Genomic DNA, 17,597 nt, shown 5'->3' with positions numbered 1-17,597 from the left:
CATTATTAAAAGTATATTGAATATGAGCAGCTTTCTAGGCTAGATTATGTTAGGTTCCCTTGAGTCTTTGATTTAGAGACTGTAACATCTAATATTACCTTGTATGCCTGTTTCATCTTTTTTACTAGAAATTATCTTCACACATTAGTTCAACTAAAAAAAACCCCATTTAGTTTTAATTATTTAAAAAATGATTAAATTGGGTTCTCCAACCTCACAGAAGTTTCCAGAATATCCAGTGGGGCAGTTGCAGGTGACTGTTCTTTCATCCTTCTCCACACACTGCCCTCCGTGCAGACAGGGGGCGCTATCACACAGACGTTGGCGATTTTGGCAGTGTTTTCCAGAGAATCCAGGTGGACACACACATCTGGACCCTAACACCTGGTCCTGTATGGGTCAGAATATACAGTTGTGGTCAGATGTTCACAGCCACTCATTACTGGCATGACTGTCATGGTAAATTTGTGCTTTTAATGACTTCCTTGAACTGTTCTTTTTCCAGGCTGATGATTGTACAGCATCTATCTTTAATGACTTTAAAAACAGGAATTGGGTTTGACTTTAATTCTGGGTTTTCTCTGATACACTCATGCTCAACTATATGCACACAGCCCCATTAATATTTTGGTTAATTTCACTTAGCAAGTTGTACCTCAACCAAATACTTTCGTTAATCATCAACAGTTTGACCACTCTTCTTGGCAGATTTTATAGAGTTCATTTAAACTGGTTGGTCTCCTGGCACAGACCTGGCTTTTAGGAATGGGGACTCCATTCCAGGAGCTTAATGTCAGCCTGCTTTATCCAGTCCAAAACCAATTTTGATGTGTGCTTAGGATAATTGTCCTGTTGGAAGACCCAACTGTGTCCAACTTTCAACCATCTAGCTATTGATCTGAGGCAAAGTTAAAGAATTCACAGGTCGTTCTTCCTCTTCATTATTCCATCGACTTTGTCCAATATACCATTACCACTTGTGGCAGAAGAGCCCCAAAGCATGATGCTACCACCTCCATTCTTCACAGCTGGTACGGTGTTCTTAGATTTAAAAGCCTTCACACCTGAAGAACATATCTCCTGGGATTGTGGTTCAACCTTTATCTGACCATACAACTTTTTAAAAGAAAGCATTTGATTTGTGTTGATTTTGGAGCAGGGGCTTATTTCTTGGTTGGCACCCTCTTAATCCATGGTAATGTAAAACTCACTTCACTGTGGACTCCTTAGAGCTTCACTAACTCCCGTGGACATTCCCATTGTCGTGAGTATTCATCAGTCCAGTGAGTGCTTTTTCTTTTTATGTTGGCTAGTTGTAGTCAATCATGATCAGTAACAAGAAGTTAACAGGCCTCTGTCTTATCAAATTAATTTTCAGTACCACTTATTAAAATATTTAATTAAGTATACATCTTAGCTCTTGTGGATGAGAGAAAGTAGAAAATAAATTCAAACAGTTGCACAATGATTGAACCCAGGAAAAGAACAGTTCAAAAAACCTTAAAAGCCCCAAATTTCCATGACAGTCATGCCCATGATGAGTGTATCTAATCGTCTGACCACAACTGTGTGTAATTTATATGTGTGACATGAAGAAAAGAGCACTGGGGAGGGTTACAGAGGATCTGCGACAGGCAGAATAATATTTAAGAGAACATTTAAGTTAACCTAAAGCACAGCAGCTTCAAAACGTTGTACTGAATAATGTCTGACATACAGGGACACCTCCAGACTTTTTTCAGTGGGGTGGCCATATGGGGGCCACTTAAAATATTGGAGTGGCACATGGTGTGGTGGGGTGGTCCCCCTCTCCCCTTTGTGGCGCCCCTGCTGACATGCCTAAAAGCTCATATTGAATATTATATTATATATCAATATTTTGCTTGAAATACTGAAAAATGATCAAGATAATGTGAATGCTGAGTAGTGAAAAACTTAAGACGAGAACAACGAAGCAGGTGCAGAGACTGTAGGCAAATTAGACAGAGATTGGCAGGCAGGAGTCTTACCTCACAACGTCCACCATTCAAACACAAACCCTGACAGCTGCTGTTCCCTGCAGGGAAACGAGGAATGCCACATTAATTTCTCCCACAAACACAGAATATCTATGATATCTATGAACTTTGTAATCAAACATGTTCAAAGTGAAGGCAGAAGAGACTAAAGTTAGCACAAAGCAACAGGAGAGAACAGCCAAAAGAGACCTTTACATAGTGTTTGTTGCATTTTCAGTGCACTGCAGTGATACGCTGTGAAGGATGATTGATGAAACTGGAGCTGGAGTAAAATGATTTCCAGCCCACAGGGAGTCAGACCTGCTGTTTAACGGCTCTTCATGGTTTACTATCTGTCGCAGGATTGTCTCTTCTCTCTTTACTTATAAAATGATTTTCCTTCTTCTCGTTACTTTTTTTCATCCTTGTGCACTTACTGATGTCACAGTTAGGCCCCGTCCATCCAGGAAGGCAGTCACACAGGTAACTTCCGATCAGGTTGCGACAAGAGCGGGCGTGGATGCAGATACTTGACTCACATTCATTGTTGTCTGAAAAAAACAAAAACAAAGAACATTTTATAAATTTACATTTTGATAAAATACCTCCTTAAAAGTACCCCACACAGTTTACAGCTTTCAGTGCCTTCTATTGAATTACTAATCAAAAAGTTATTAAAATTATTAACTTTGATAATATAAAAACATATCTGGGCATATATTATCACTTTTACACAATGGAAGCACAGGCAACATGAGGGGATCAAAAACGGAGCCACTTAAGGCTGATTCCAGATATATAAACATATGTTTTTGTCTATCAGAAACACAAAACACACTAAGACAGTTGATTGGATAAAGGTTAACACAACATTTAAGTAATAAGAAATTAAACATTTGAAGCCTGTTAAGATAAAATCGCATTAAGGTGATGAGATGAGAAACATTTAAAGCCCAGATTAGTTTTATTGATCCTTTTGGGGAAACATGTCTTTTTTTTTATGTCAGAGGACATGTCTGTGTTTTTTATTCATTTGTATCAATGACTGTAATTCAGTTTGACAATCAGTTTCCAACACAAATCATTTTGGGGATTACGCAGAGAGCTGTCTCAGGTGGCCCTGGTTTGTGCCAGTACTTTTCCCTCAGAACAGAAGACCAATATTAATAAAAACAAAATTTGAGCGTAACCTTGTTGGAGAACATACAAACAGCACCGCACTAATTCAGTGAGATAAAACATCACCTAAATCCCTCCATCTAAGCGTCGCACAGCCCACAAAACCCATCAAATCAAATCCTGCATGTCTCCCACTGAGTTCAAATGATCTTTACCCACCATTTAAACAGTTCAGTTTTGCACTGGGTGCTTGAACCTGGAAGTGGAGAGTTGCTGGGCAGATGCATGTCAGCAAAAACCTCGCAGCATCTTATTTGTTTATGCACAGAACCCCCTGCTTCTTTAAGTTTATCAGTGCCTATTCCCACCCTCTGTTGTTCTGGGAGTGTTGAAGCCAGGAGCCCTCGAGCGCTTGGCTCCAAAAAGATAGAAGGAGGATTAGAAAGAAATGCTCAATGAATAAAGAGGAAGTAGTGAGTCAGTTATAGGTAATCTAAACCATTTACCGTCAGCCAGAAGCCTATTAGGATTTAGGTGGGGGTGTGTGTGTGAATATGGAAAGGCTATCAATGGTAAGAGCCTGAGGATCCATCCTGCTGTGGGAGAAAATGGGGGTGCAGAAATCAGCTATAAGCGAGTGAAACTGATCAGCAAGTGTAATTGACTTTTACTGTTTCAGGTGCTGCTGATGCTCTGCTCATAGGCTCAGGCTATAAAGAGTTTTATAACATGTGTCCAAACACTGTGTGTGTGTGTGTGCGCGCACGTGTGTGTGTTGTACTGTGAGCCATTGGCCCGTGATGTGGAACTATGGAGGATCATCAAGTGTCAGAGTGACATATCGCTGTAACACCGAGGAGTAGGAGAGGCTGTCATCCTGAAATATGTCTCAGTTTTTACTTCATCACCCCAAAGCCCAGCATGTGTATATATACTGTGTGTGTGTGTGTGTGTGTGTGTGTGTGTGTGTGTGTGTGTGTGTGTGTGTGTGTGTGTGTGTGTGTGTGTGTGTGTGTGTGTTTGACCTGAGCCCATACAATACTCCCTCTGCTGTAGTATCTAACACAACAACCCTCTGGGTGCAGGCTTGTCAATATGAGCAAATGCAGCTCAAAGAGACGTGACGGTGCATTAAGAGACTACTGATTCTCAGGCAGCATGGGTTGATGGGAAAATTAACATGCTGCTGGCTTTTCTGCCTCTTTAATTTGCGCTTTAAATTCATATTTAGCTTCAAGTGGAACACAAGCGTTCCCAGCTTTTTAAAACAAGCTCAGATTGAATTTGTTCTCAGAGGATTTTTGTTTAAACTCCTATGAATAGTTTCCTTTGAAAATAAGGATCTCTGATCAGTTGTCTTGTTAGTGACACTTTTCCCAAATAGCTTGTAGATCCTGATCCCAAACGAAACATATCCGTGCAGGTTAATTCCCAGTGATGGCAGCTTGTCTGGAGAAGTACAGATTTAGCATTAGCAGACATCATCTCTGCACCCTAAAGTATAAAAATACACTTTTACACTTGCATTGCAGTCCTGAACCTTTTAAAATATTAGATTTTAATGTTTTTTAAGACAACGATGTCAAGATGTCAAATGCACATACAGTACTGTGCAGAAGTCTCAATCCACCCCTCATTTCTTTATATTTTTTGAGCCAAGGTGCCAGACCAATAGTTCTTAAAGATCTTCCAACTATTTCAACACTTTTTTCACTTGTACTTGAAAAAACAGGGACAAAAGGCTGAGGTATGCCAAATTACCCAAGAAATGGACGGAAAAATCAGTGGCATGTACGGAGGAGGTCAGGATAGAGGCACAACAGTGAGTGTCTTCAGCCATCCCATAGTTTGGGACTGCATTTCAGCCAGTAGTGTTGGCAATCTTGTCAGATTTTGATCCACCATGGTATACCATCCGAAAAGCATCTGATTGGCAGGAGCTTCATTTTTCGGCATGACAATGATCCCAAACACACTGCACATGCAGTAAAAGATTGAAAAAACACAGTCGTACACTATCAGTCCCCTGAGCCCAGACCTTCAACAGTACTTGAGCAGTTTGGGATCATCTTGACAGGAAACAGAACAAAAGGCAGCCAACATCCAAAGAAGAGCTTTGTCCTTCAAGAAGCCTGGAAAACTAGTCCTGAAGACTATTCAAAGAAATGACAAGAAAGCTTTGCTAAAGCCTAGATTATATTCTACTGAGAACTGACGGCCGAGTAGTCATTCCTGTTACCCTTCTTTTGTGTAGTTGGTGCATTATAATATAAATTGTTGTGGACAAGTCGGAGGTTTCAAAACAAATATGCAGCCATGTGGATGTTCACATCTACATGTGGATGTTAGTCCATCATTTTGCTCAGATGATCCCAAAAAATAACCAGCTGAAAGCTCCAGAACAGTCAAGACTATTTTCTCTTTTGTGAAGTCAACAACACTTCAGTTCACAGACTAAAAACACTTAAAGTACTCAAAAAAATGGAAACCTGAGTCTCCGCATATATGAAACAACAGAGCAGGTGCCCATGAGCAGATACTAACTGGACCTTGTACCATTAACCTGGTCATTATTTTCATGAACTGTGATCAGTTTGAGTAAAAGAAATTCAACAAAAATGTGATATAATCCAACTAAAGTCAATAAACACTAACATGATTTACTATTTGTTCTATTACTCTTTTATTTATCCACTACTACTGGCCCTGTGCTGAAAGTGACTATATTTATGCAAACTTTACAACACTAGTACATACCAACCAGGAGGTTGCTAGGCAACATGATGGAGTCATAATATATCATAATATTCAAGTTTTATAAATAGAAATTAGACATTATTATGAAACGAAATTGGTACAGTGGCTTTTTTTAAGGTGTTGTAGGTGCAGAGATGCTGTGGTGTCGCGGTCAACACATTCACCTTACATGCAAAGTGGGCCCGGATAAACAGGGAGGGTTCTGCCATGAATAAAATCTTTGTCAAATCAAAGAAGCAGATCAATCTGCTCTGAGGACTCCTTGGCAGATAAGGCAGCAGCTAAAAACACATAGAGGTGCATAAATGCTAAAGAAAAGGGAATTTTAGCCCATTGGTATGTGGTTTCTAGGCAACATGTAGGCGGGATAGATAAGAACCTTCAAGGGCCTAAGATATACCTGTGTGCCAAGTTTGATTGCTTAGCTCCTGATTGTGTGGGAGGAGTTTGCAGACAGAGAGTAATTTGTTGTATTATAGTAAGATAAAGAAGAGCAGGCATACGATGACCCACTGACCCAGCTGGCACGTCCTGCCGGTCCATCCAGGTGGACAGAGGCAGCGATAACCTCCAGGAGCTTCTTCACACGTTGCTCCATGGCCACAGGGGCTGCGATCACACTGCTTCACAGCTGAGAAGACAAACAGAGAATAATATATATGAACTTACTGGCCTGTGTGACAGGAGCGTGAGTGAGAACATTAAGGAGGCAGCTTGTGCATGTGTGATCTGAAGGGTAGTATTGGTGTGAGGAAGCTTGGATGCTTTCGTGTTTTTGTTCTTTCTGCTGCTCTGGTTTCTGTGCAAACAGTGATGAATACAATCATCTCAAATCTTTCCCAAAGAGGAGGAAGGAAGGAGTGCATTTGAATAAGGGAAAGGATGGCAAAGCCGGGGGTTGGACAGAAATAAAAATGAGGCTGCCATGTGTGGTTCTACCCATCTGACAAGGAATTTAAAACAGGAAAAACATCACATTCAAACAAAGAGAAGCTCCCCACTTAGGGGTTAACCATGCATAACTTAAAGAGGGCATCATAACTTTTCCCATGCATATCTCTGTGGTGTACATCTCTGTCTCTCTCATAACCTTTTTTCATTTACCTAACCCTACAGAAGAACCATTTTCCATTTTCCTGACCCCGAACAACAATAATCCTGCCAAGTTAGCGGCACATCTCCAAAAATGAGACGGAGAATTCATAACAAACAAAGAAGCCTTTAATTAATATTGGTTATATATATAAATCTAGTCTGAAAACAAAGCTATGTTGTGGTTTTGGTTGTCATTCCTTGCAAGCCTAACAATCTTCTTGCTGTATGTTCCCTGGAGAGTCCCCCCCCGCACAACACATAGCCTGCAGAGATAGGCCGCCTCTCTGACTGTTAATCAAGCGAGCAACAAACAACAAGAGCAAAAATAAACAAAACTTTTATTCCCCCGTTCATCCCTCTGCTCTCACTCTTTGATAAAAATGCTTTCTGCTGAATTGTTTACATGCCACAGCGCTGTTTATCCTGCACGAGGTGAAAGCTGAGGATGTGGAACTGTTCTTGTTTACAGACAGCTCTGAAAGACCATAACCCGTGTGATCCAATCTCACCTGCCGTCACGCACACCCACCCACCCACCCACACACACACACACACACACACTGCAGACCACACGACCAAGAAACCCAGACTGTTCTGACAGCTCTGCTCAGCTTGACCTTTAGCCGCGTGCAGATCAAAAAATGTATGCGGCTGAGTGAGCGGGAACTAACGCAGTCTTTAAAACATTTAACCTACAAACAGACATATATTTAAGTGTGGTTTACTTGTATTACACCAAACCATGATGTTAAGCAATTCAAAGAGGCATCAGGTCCTCTGTGCCTGTGAAGGAACTTTCTATAATGAGTGAAAAAATAAACCCAAAAAAAATAACCCCAAAACCCCCCCGCAAAAAAAATAAAAAAATCCCCTGATAACATCAGAGAAAGCCCAGATTACAGGATTGGGATCATGGGAACTATACAATCCAGCATTTCTGAGCTTGATGCATACTTGTGATTGTTAGTGGAGATATCTCCGCCTGTCTTTCTTTTAAGGGGGACAGTGTCTGAATATAAGGATGAACTGCTACGTTTAATGATTTGACATCTTTCATACTCACAAAAAGAAAAAGAAAAACTGTGTGGGGGGGGGGGGGGGGGGGGGGGGGCACCTCTATTTTCACCATGGTAACTTGCGCTAACCACACAACCGGAGACCAGAGTTTGGGTTTTCACTGGGCTAATTATTTTCCAGACAACATGCTGTAAGCACGAAATAGATAACAGGCACCCTCCTGAGATGTATCCTAGCCTCACTGAAAGGAGCCCTGCAGTGAAGTTATGTGCATTCGGTTGATGCAGAACATGAATATCTTTTTTTATATTCTTACTCCTTTTTTGCTGCCAAGTCCATTTCACACCGCTGTAATTATAGCTAACAGAGCACAGATTTGAAAATGGATTTGTCTTTTGTCATTTATGTCAGAATGGCTTTTGCTCTCATATTTTTGTGCTTTTTAGCCTTTGTATGGAGTTAATAAAATAGTGGCGAGATAACGGGAAAGCTGGGAATGAGACCAGCTGCAAACCTGAGCCTCTGTGTTAGCTTTACAACATATGGGTAAGCTGAGTGACCTAAACCAGCACCCCTATTGCAGAATTACATCTTGTCCTGATTTGCATGTCACAATGATTACGTTTAAATGAAACTGAGCTCTAACACACAGCTGTAACAAGCCACAGACAGGTAAAATCAAAATATTTAAAAAAAAATAAAAATTTTAAATTAAGTATTTGTAATTGTTTAATTAACAACTATTCTACACAGTGTATGTTTTGTATATCTTTCATAGGATTTTGGCCACCTGTGGTTGTTTAAAATGTGCTACTGTGCTAATTTTGAGTTGAATTGACTATATCCTTCATATTTCTCCAAACCTGTGCCTCTAAACTCAAGGTTGTCAAACTCATTTTACATTGTGAGGCCACTTTGATCTGAAATGGGCTGGACTAGTAAAAGTCCCCTTTCTCTCACTGTAAAGGTGTTTAACTTAACATTTCATTTCTGTCCCATCTTGATAAAAGGAAAAGAGGTGCAATTCACCGATAGAAAAAAGCTGTAAAACATCTAAAAATACATTACAAAATTCAGAATTTATGCCATTCGTTATATTTTCCAAAGCCATCCAGTGGATCAGATTGGAGTCTTTCCCAGGCCGATTCTTCGTGTTTGACACCTGGAGAAGCAGAGAAAGCCCGATGTCGTGTTTATCCAGCAGAATCTGAGTCTGAATAAACGCTTCAGCATGTGTTAGAGGAGACTGCATGTCACAGCGCCCTTAAAGGCTGCTCTTGTCTTTGTGCGATTAAAGTAAAGACAGTCTGGCTTTGCATATTTTTAGGAAAAACATCAGACTACTGTACAGTAAACTGACATCCACATAAGGCCAAGAACAACAATGCCACACCAATCCAGAACACAACTGTGTATTGTTTTTGTGTTTAGCAGCAGTCTCAGCTTACATTCACTTGGCAGACACTTTGCTACTTCTTATTTTTTAACTTTCACGCACATCGCAAGAGAACCGGATGTCACTCCACAAATTCCCAATTATGCGATTAAAGTAATCACATTACATGGGAAAAAGCTCACATGAGTAAAAGACCTGATAATAAATACCTTCAAATTACTGCCATTAAAAAAAGAAACAAAAAAACATGTAATAATTCACAGTGCCACCTCTGCTTATATTAATGCAATCGCTGATTATAAGTGCTCCAACAGAGGGTCTTGATTGTTCTAGTGATACAAATACAAATGCATTCCTGCATCCCCTCCCTCTCCCCCCGTCCACACACACACACACACACACACACACACACACACACACACACACACACACACACAGGGAAAGATGTTTAGGCTAATTTAACTTCCTCTGTTGCATTGATTAGAGTCACTCGCTGGCTTTGATCCAATAATAACCAATCACAGACAATCTCACAGCGCCCCGGCCCCTCAGCTCAGTAAGACACGAATGTGAGCAGCATCGACAATCACCATCTGTGCAGGTGTGTCCAGTCCAGCCTTCGCTACAGATGCAGCTGAACCCTGTTTGGTCTTCCACACAGGTCGCGCCGTTCATACACGGGGAAGACAAGCACGCGTGTTCCACTAAAGGGAGGAAGGAGGGGAGGAAAGTGTAAATGAAAAGCTGGTGCAGTTTTTTTCTCTCATAACGGTTATTAACTTTGACAAGCAATATTGTGGAAAAATGTGAATGGCTTATACAAATATAACATAAATAAACTAGAAAACAAACGTTGAAGTAAGAATGAATTTGTAGAGTCACACGTTACACTGGGGTTAACATGTGTGCATGTAAAGATGACTTATAAGTAGGAATTTTCTAAATAACTCCAACAATTTATGATATTTCCTCCTTGTGCCACTCAGTAGTCTTGGCCATCTCTGTGCATCTCTTACATTTGTGTAAACAAACATTACTGAGAGCACTTTTGCTGTTTGTTGACGTTGACTCACCGATGTCACAGTTGCGTCCTCTGAAGCCTTCCTGGCACTCACACTGATACTCGTTGGGCTCTGTGTTCGTACAGGTCCCGCCGTTTTTACAGGGCTGATGGGTGCCACAGTAGTTTAGATCTGAACCCACAAAAAGCTGCGTTTAGTTTTTAGATTTTAGCTCACAGCAAAAACAAAGTGACATAGGGGCGAATAGAAAAATGAATGAGGATGCCTTAGTCTGACTTTATTTCAGGTAAACATCCAGCGAACACACACACACACACACACACACACACACACACACACACACACACACACACACACACACACACACACACACACACACACACACACACACACACACACACAGACCTGGTGTATCCAGGTCTGTTCTGTGGGCTGACTGTGCAGGCCAGTAGCTGCAGGGCTTGTTCCTCCATTGTCTTTAATCATTTCCTCGGTGCCCAAGGCCTCTTTGTCTCACTGCAGCTCTTTACAGAGCCTTTCTGAATGCGCAGAAACAGCTTAAGACCCCACCTAGTTAAAAGCAGCCAGCCCAGCCCTGCTCACGTTCACCTTACCCAAGGCTATCACCTTTCTCCTGCACAATACGCTGTCCCGTGGGCACTGGTTAGGCTCCCACACTGGGACAGAGGTAGGAGTCATATGCTGGGATAATGCTGGGCGAACTTTGCTACAGTTTGGTGGGAAAATACTGACGCTCGAAATCCTCGGGGACTTTTATCTTATCTTATACAGAAGATCATGCATGGAGAGAAGTGTGAAGAACCACGCCTCACTAAGACTGCACACACAATGCCTCTCTCTTTGTCTCAGAGCCACACAGACAGGATGAGTTATTGGTCAACATACAATACACGGCAGAGCACTTTCATCTTTACGTATGATGTAGTCTTCTACTGTGTTTTTATGTTAAATGAGTCTTTGGAAGCTCTTGTGGACAACAAAGGATCCATCAGTGTGTTGCTGAATCCAAACTCTTGTAAACCTACGAGTTCATATACAGAAAACAATCAAAAATTTAAAAAGGTGACACAGTAAGTATCTTTAGCATGACATAAAGAAATAAGAGAAATAAGATTAATAATTATGAATAATCATGAATTCTGTATAACTGTGCAAAAAGGTCACTGAGTAGAAGTAAAGCTGGACAGCTGAGAGTTAGTCGGCTCGCTTTTTCCAAGAGTTTCTGTCTAAACTTTTACTTGGTTTTAATTTCATAGTGCCTGCTACGCTGTGTGGTTAAATTTACCTAGTGATTGATCACTCTGTGTGTCTACAAGCCAGCGCAGTATCCTAAACACCAACGACTCCAGTTGCATATCTGAGATACTGGAAAAAAAGGGTGGAAACCCCCTCGCTCGCACATAAACACTTTCTTCTTCTCTACTACAGAAAAGGAGTGGGTCACATGTCGGACCTTTATCACACAGCAGTCCTCCCCAGTTGACGTCGCACACACACTGCCAAGGTTCAGTGCAGCTCCCATACACACAGCCTGGGAACGTCATACACTGGTCGCACAGCTGACCCTTCCAGCCATATTGACACCTAAAAGAAAAAGAAGAAGAAAACATGAGCAGAGAGGCAGATTGGAACAACCACGAATCTCATTATCTGTATTATGAAGCTGCTGTTGCTATGATAGTTATAGAAATCCTGGAGGGATGTTTCGATGATGATTTTATTTGCTTCATTAGACTTCTGTGGAAGAAGCTGTTACTTGAAAATGCTGCACAGCACAAATTAAATCCTTACGTGGGAGCTCATTGGTGTGCAGATCAATATGGACTAAAGTGTTGAGCCACTCCTCTTAAACTTTGAGCTCACTGAATTCCAGTGTGTTACTGTAATAGGATGCAGTCGTTGCAACAAGTCAGGTTGTGAAATTTCTTCCCTCCTAGTTGTTCCACGATCAACTGTAAGTGGTATTATTGCAAAGTGGAAGCTTTTAAGGAGCACAGTGACTCAGTCACAAAGTAGAAAGTCACATAAAGTTACAGAGCGGGGTCACCAGCTGTAGAGTCAGTCTACAGCTGGCTCAACAACAGAGCTCCAGACTTTCTCTGGGTGTAAAAACTGAGCACCAGGATCTTCATGGCATAGCCAAGCAGCTCCTGCAGGTGTAATGCAATGTAGGTGGCCCCTTAGGTTTTGTAGATATAGTGTACATTCAGCCCCACTTTACAACTGAAGTTAATTTATCTGTAGAGAGAATAGATCCCTCTAATGTAATAGCTTCACTAAATCTACACCCACAACACTACTGCTGGACTTACAGGGGAACTAAGTTTGTGTATTTACAGCTTTGTGCATTATTTTTGGATTGAACTTGGTAGAGTCCCTCAATTCATCATATTTAAGTCACCTTTCTCCTGATTGGCTGTTTGTTCCAACCAGAATGCTTTGAACATAAGGTTAGTGTATATTAAAAGAAAAACTCCCATTAATTTGGCTGGCCATTTATGAATGAATGACTGAAGGGTTTGGTTTAAAAAGTTAACCTGCTCATATAAAATCACATTTTTTGTCATCTTCTGGTATTGACTAAAGTTTTCATTACTCAATTTTTATATTGTAACAGTCAAAATAATATTTCATATTTCCAATTTTCTATATCGGTACAAGTATACACTTACTTGCATTCTCCAGGTACATCGCAAGAGCCGTGGGTTTGATGACAGCCCTGCCTGCACACCGCTGCAAAGCCAAAAAAACAAAACACGGTTGGAATCATACCATGACACAATGTTTTTTTATGGAGTAGACGCGTGTATGGCGTCAGAGTATCTGCCACATCATATCAGGGTCAAAAATGCCTTTAATTAACCCTGAAAACGCCCTGAACTTCATCATCAACAGTAACCTGCAGGGGGTAACAGAGCGAGCTTCCTGCCTTCCTGCAGTCCAATCAGTGTCGTGTCGAGGAGGAAGTCAGATGAAGTGAGAAAGGGGTGAGATGGGCAGGGTTGCAGGATGTCCTTAAACTAGCTCTGTGTCCTTCAGGGTTCCCATGGTTTCCACTCTGGCTTCCTCCATTCACTCAGTTCAACCGCTGCAACATGATGGCAGCGCTCCGAGGTCACAGAGTGAGGGCGCTCAGTTGATGAGTCACACAAAATAATCCTCCACACCCTCACCACAGAAGGTAGCCAGCGTGTCTTTGCTGATGGACTGTTTCAGAGAGCAACCGTGTAATGGCCTGAAGTCTTTTTAACACTAAGACAAGCACGTGTGCGGTTATTCCTTATTAATGAGGCCTGTTCTCACCTTGTAGATTGCTATTAAAGCTGTGTGTGAATATTTAGATGACATATCCACAAAACCTTAATCACAATAATAGTTTTAAATAGTTTCAAAGACTAAAGTTAGACAGGAAAACAAAGACGATCTCAAGAAAAATTTGATTAACTTCAGGTTAGGTCAAGAAGGCTCTGTGTTTGTATCTCCTGGCTGGGTGGGACCTTTCTGTGTCAAGATTGCATGATCTAACCTGTATCTGTGTGGGATTTTTTTTCTTTTTATAAGTCCTGCTAGACTCCAAAGATACGTGTGTTAGATTATTAGTGATTCTGAAGTGGAAGTAAGGGTCTTTGTGACCCTGTGATTAACTGGCAAACCTGCACAGGGTGTGTGTGAGACAGACTCCAATATTTTTAGTTGACTTCTTTGATCTGGGCAGTTTACAAAATATGTTTGTGTGTTGAGGAATTTGAAGGGTTTTTTTTCCCCACCAGTACAGGCTTTAGTAGTGTAATCCATCGCAGCAAACATTAAGCCTGGGTTTATTTTTCTAATGCTGTACCCCTGTTACTGGATAACTTAATTGTTACCATTGTTGATGGTAACAGTAATACCTACTTAGTATTTAAGGGAGCATTTTTGGCAAAAACATTGTCTTCTTGAGGATTGAAGGAAGAAAATGATTATGTGTTAATATTTGAATGAGGTAGTGACAAATACTGGATTTTTAAAAACACATACACACACAAACAAATGCACAACTTTGAGGAAACACCAGTGGACTCCTTTGTGTTCCTTTTCTTACCTATTTTGCACTCTGGCCCCGTCCAGCCCTCCATGCAGACCTTGGAGCCGCTTTGGTCGCAGTTGAAGTGGCCGACGAAGTCATTGCGGGCTCGGCAGAACTTGTTGCAGAAGGGTCCGTAGTAGTTGGAGTGACAGCGGAAACGAAGTCGGTACTCCAGGCTGAAAGAGCGTCCGTGGTAACGGTAAGTCTGCCACTGTTCACCGGGGTTCAGCATGGAGGAGAGCAGGATTCGCTCGATCAACTGACCTGAGGGAGGAAGGAAGGAAGAAATACTTTCTTTTGTTTGCTGTTCTGACACTGGGAAATCAAAGGGTGCCAAACATCTGGGGAAGGAGGAACTGTGTCCACATTCAGCAGATAAATCTAAACACTCCTTAACATTATTAGCATCAAAGCTGATATGGCACGAGTTCAATCAAATAGTCGCCTGTTAACACATCGAGCAGTTATGGAGCAACATTACCATCATATGGAGTCTGGCTCTTTTTCCATCACCCACTAAGAAAAATATCTGTTTTTTTAGCTGTTTAATGTGACAAGTTACCCACCAGTGAGTGCATCACTAACTTTAGTGCTTGCCATTTTGTGCCGAGCAGGTTGTGTACAGGTGATTTATGAGAGCTATTTCACCAAAAAAACAAAAAAAAAACAACAACAAAAGAAAACCACTGGATGTTGGAATTTGTGGGATTGATAAAAACAATGAGGCTCTAAAATGCTCTGCAGAGCTGTGAGACACCACAAATATCCAAGGGATCATCCCTATGAGGCAGCTCTTTAACATTTGATTAGCTATTGGAGAGGAGGGGGAGATGCAGAGAGAGGACCAGACAAGCCCCAGGGCAACAGCGGGGCAGTGGCTGCTGCTCCTGACCCCGGAGGGGATTTCCCAGAGGCACTGGTATCCCCAAGTCACTTTCATTGCTCTCTGACAGGGTGTTAACAGACACACAGTACTCAGAATAGGTGTGAGTGTGTCTGTGTGTTGTTTCAATGCCATGTGTGTATCTATGAGATGCTAGTGAGGATACAGGCAAAGATTGCATGATAGGAGGACAGAACAGGAAGCCTCATTGGAAGTATGTCAGCAGTGAAGAGAGACTGAGTGTACAGAATGTGCGAGTGTGTGCATGTGTGTGTGTGAGAGAGAGATTCTGCCAGAGGCAAACAGAGTCAAAGAGGAAGGGAAGCAGCTATTAGGACACACACATAACAAACTGCCTGATGGAGAGATGAGATCACTGCGGTTTGACCCAAAGGAATGAAAACAGGGATACACAGTGGTTGGTGTGTGTGTGTGTGTGTGTGTGTCTGTGTCTGTGTTTTAGCATAAAAAATGGGATGGGAACAGAGCGGACGTTGAGCGGACTGTTAGCTTGGCCGCTGCTCGATTCCTCTGCCGTCGCCTGTAGTCAAACTCGAGGGCCCCGTTTCACAAACACTCATTATGCTACTGCAGTGCATTGTGGGTTTTTCATTATTTTATGACTCTGGCATGGCCGGGGGTTAATTTCATCATCACCATTTCTCTTCCAGAAAAGAAATAGAAGTAAGCGAATTATCATTCAGCACAGCAGGGAAGGTGTGTAACAGAGCCCAATTTTCGCAGTAACGTGATTAGAGAAGATGGTACAATAATATGTGAGGGGTGTGGAGGACCCCAGGAAGAATAGCCTCTCTGGCTGGTGCTAATGGGCATCCTAAAAAAAGAGAGAGAGCAAGAGACAGAAAGATTGATGGCAGAACAGCTGAAACAAGAAGCCCTGAGCTCTTCCTGAAATCACACTTTATAGAAACATAAGCAGCAGAGAAACAGAGATTGTATCTGCAGGGAGTTAAAAAAAAGCTCGTTTTCTTGTCTCTGGAGATTGTCCCCCTACTGTCTTGTATTAGCTGTGAAGTGCTTGCCCTTGACAATGGTGAGAAAACACTGCAGGAGAGAAAACACCTCCCTGTGACTTCATTTTGAATCAATAGCCTTGTGGAAGCCAATAGATCAGCTGAAGGTTTTTTTTAATTTGATGTGCATGGGTTCTCATGACATTTCTATGTTTATTTTCAGTTTTCATTCTAGTATAAACTCCCAGTGAAACTATTCTCACATGGATGGGGGACTAAGTCTAAACATGTGTCTTGAACTTTGGTGACAAGCTGGTCGAGATTATAATGCTTCTAATATTGAATTCCGCTTTCGCAGTTTTGTGGCTGTGGGTGTAACATCAGTACAGCTGAAACACGGGGGAGCACAGCAGCAAGTATGCTGTCAAAATCACCCAATGAATACGGGAGCAGAAGGAGAACATGGGAAAAAAAACATTTTAAGATGATTCATATTTACTGAAACATTTCGCTGAGAAAGTTACAAATGTCCCTGTGGGGTTTTTGTTCTGTGAGGGGGAAGAGATGAATGTAGTTACTATAAGCATTTGGTACAGAAGCCCTGTTTTAAAGCTTCAAATTTAGGATTTTGACAACAGCCATGTTGGTTTTTTTGTGGCAGACAGTGGCAGAAAATGCACGAATGTATGGATGGATGGAATTTGACTCTCCAAAAGTGAAGCGCAGATTTATACAATTTATTTCCTCAGATTATTTCATTAAAGGCACAAACACGATTAAGAAATCTAGTTCAGTGACTAATTAGCGCAAATTGGGAAAAGCAGCAGCCTGTGTCAGCGTCCATCTGTCAGTTAAAGCAGACCTGCTCCTAACTTTAAGCCTTAATTAGTGAGTTATAAACAAACTGCACTGTAACTGTGTTATGAAGGCTGTAGCTTTATTTAAAGCCCCGGAGGTTGATGTTTGGTGCGTACACAAAACATCCAACAGCATGTGAGAAACTGTTTTCTCTGTGCTATTGCCCTGGTGGCAGTAACGCAGTAACAAAGGCACTTTTGCCTTCTGAGCTTCTGAGCAGGAAAATTTAGTTCAAGAATTAAATAATACATTTTTTGTTGACTAGAAAACCCTTTGAAATCTGGGGAAATGGCAGCACTGCAGAAATTAGATGTTACAAGAACTGCAAGGCCCAAAAGATCAACGCAGGCCTTTTCATTTTTTCTTTATGTACTTAATGACATGTTTATTTT

At 41.5% G+C, this 17,597-nt stretch overlaps 1 protein-coding gene across 1 annotated transcript in view; it reads right to left on the bottom strand.

The window, feature by feature from the left end:
* Positions 1-17,597, bottom strand: part of LOC147314635 (uncharacterized) — a 60,219-nt gene that overhangs the window by 3,152 nt on the left and 39,470 nt on the right. The window contains exons 4-12 of the mRNA XM_086261703.1: positions 14,506-14,754; positions 13,097-13,157; positions 11,878-12,008; positions 10,455-10,574; positions 9,972-10,085; positions 6,391-6,504; positions 2,435-2,548; positions 2,010-2,056; positions 214-390 (exon numbers count right to left, since the gene is read on the bottom strand). Coding sequence (XP_086117829.1) covers positions 214-390; positions 2,010-2,056; positions 2,435-2,548; positions 6,391-6,504; positions 9,972-10,085; positions 10,455-10,574; positions 11,878-12,008; positions 13,097-13,157; positions 14,506-14,754 — 1,127 coding nt within the window. The remainder of the gene's footprint in view (positions 1-213; positions 391-2,009; positions 2,057-2,434; positions 2,549-6,390; positions 6,505-9,971; positions 10,086-10,454; positions 10,575-11,877; positions 12,009-13,096; positions 13,158-14,505; positions 14,755-17,597) is intronic.

This window comes from Aulonocara sp. 'chitande type north' Nkhata Bay, linkage group LG14 (assembly GCF_057382095.1).
Source record: "Aulonocara sp. 'chitande type north' Nkhata Bay isolate Kocher_YH1m ecotype deep benthic linkage group LG14, A_spYH_male_GT1.1, whole genome shotgun sequence".
Classification (NCBI taxonomy): Eukaryota; Metazoa; Chordata; class Actinopteri; order Cichliformes; family Cichlidae; genus Aulonocara; species Aulonocara sp. 'chitande type north' Nkhata Bay.
Note: the sequence above shows the minus strand (reverse complement) of the source record. Positions and strands in the feature narration are given on the sequence as shown.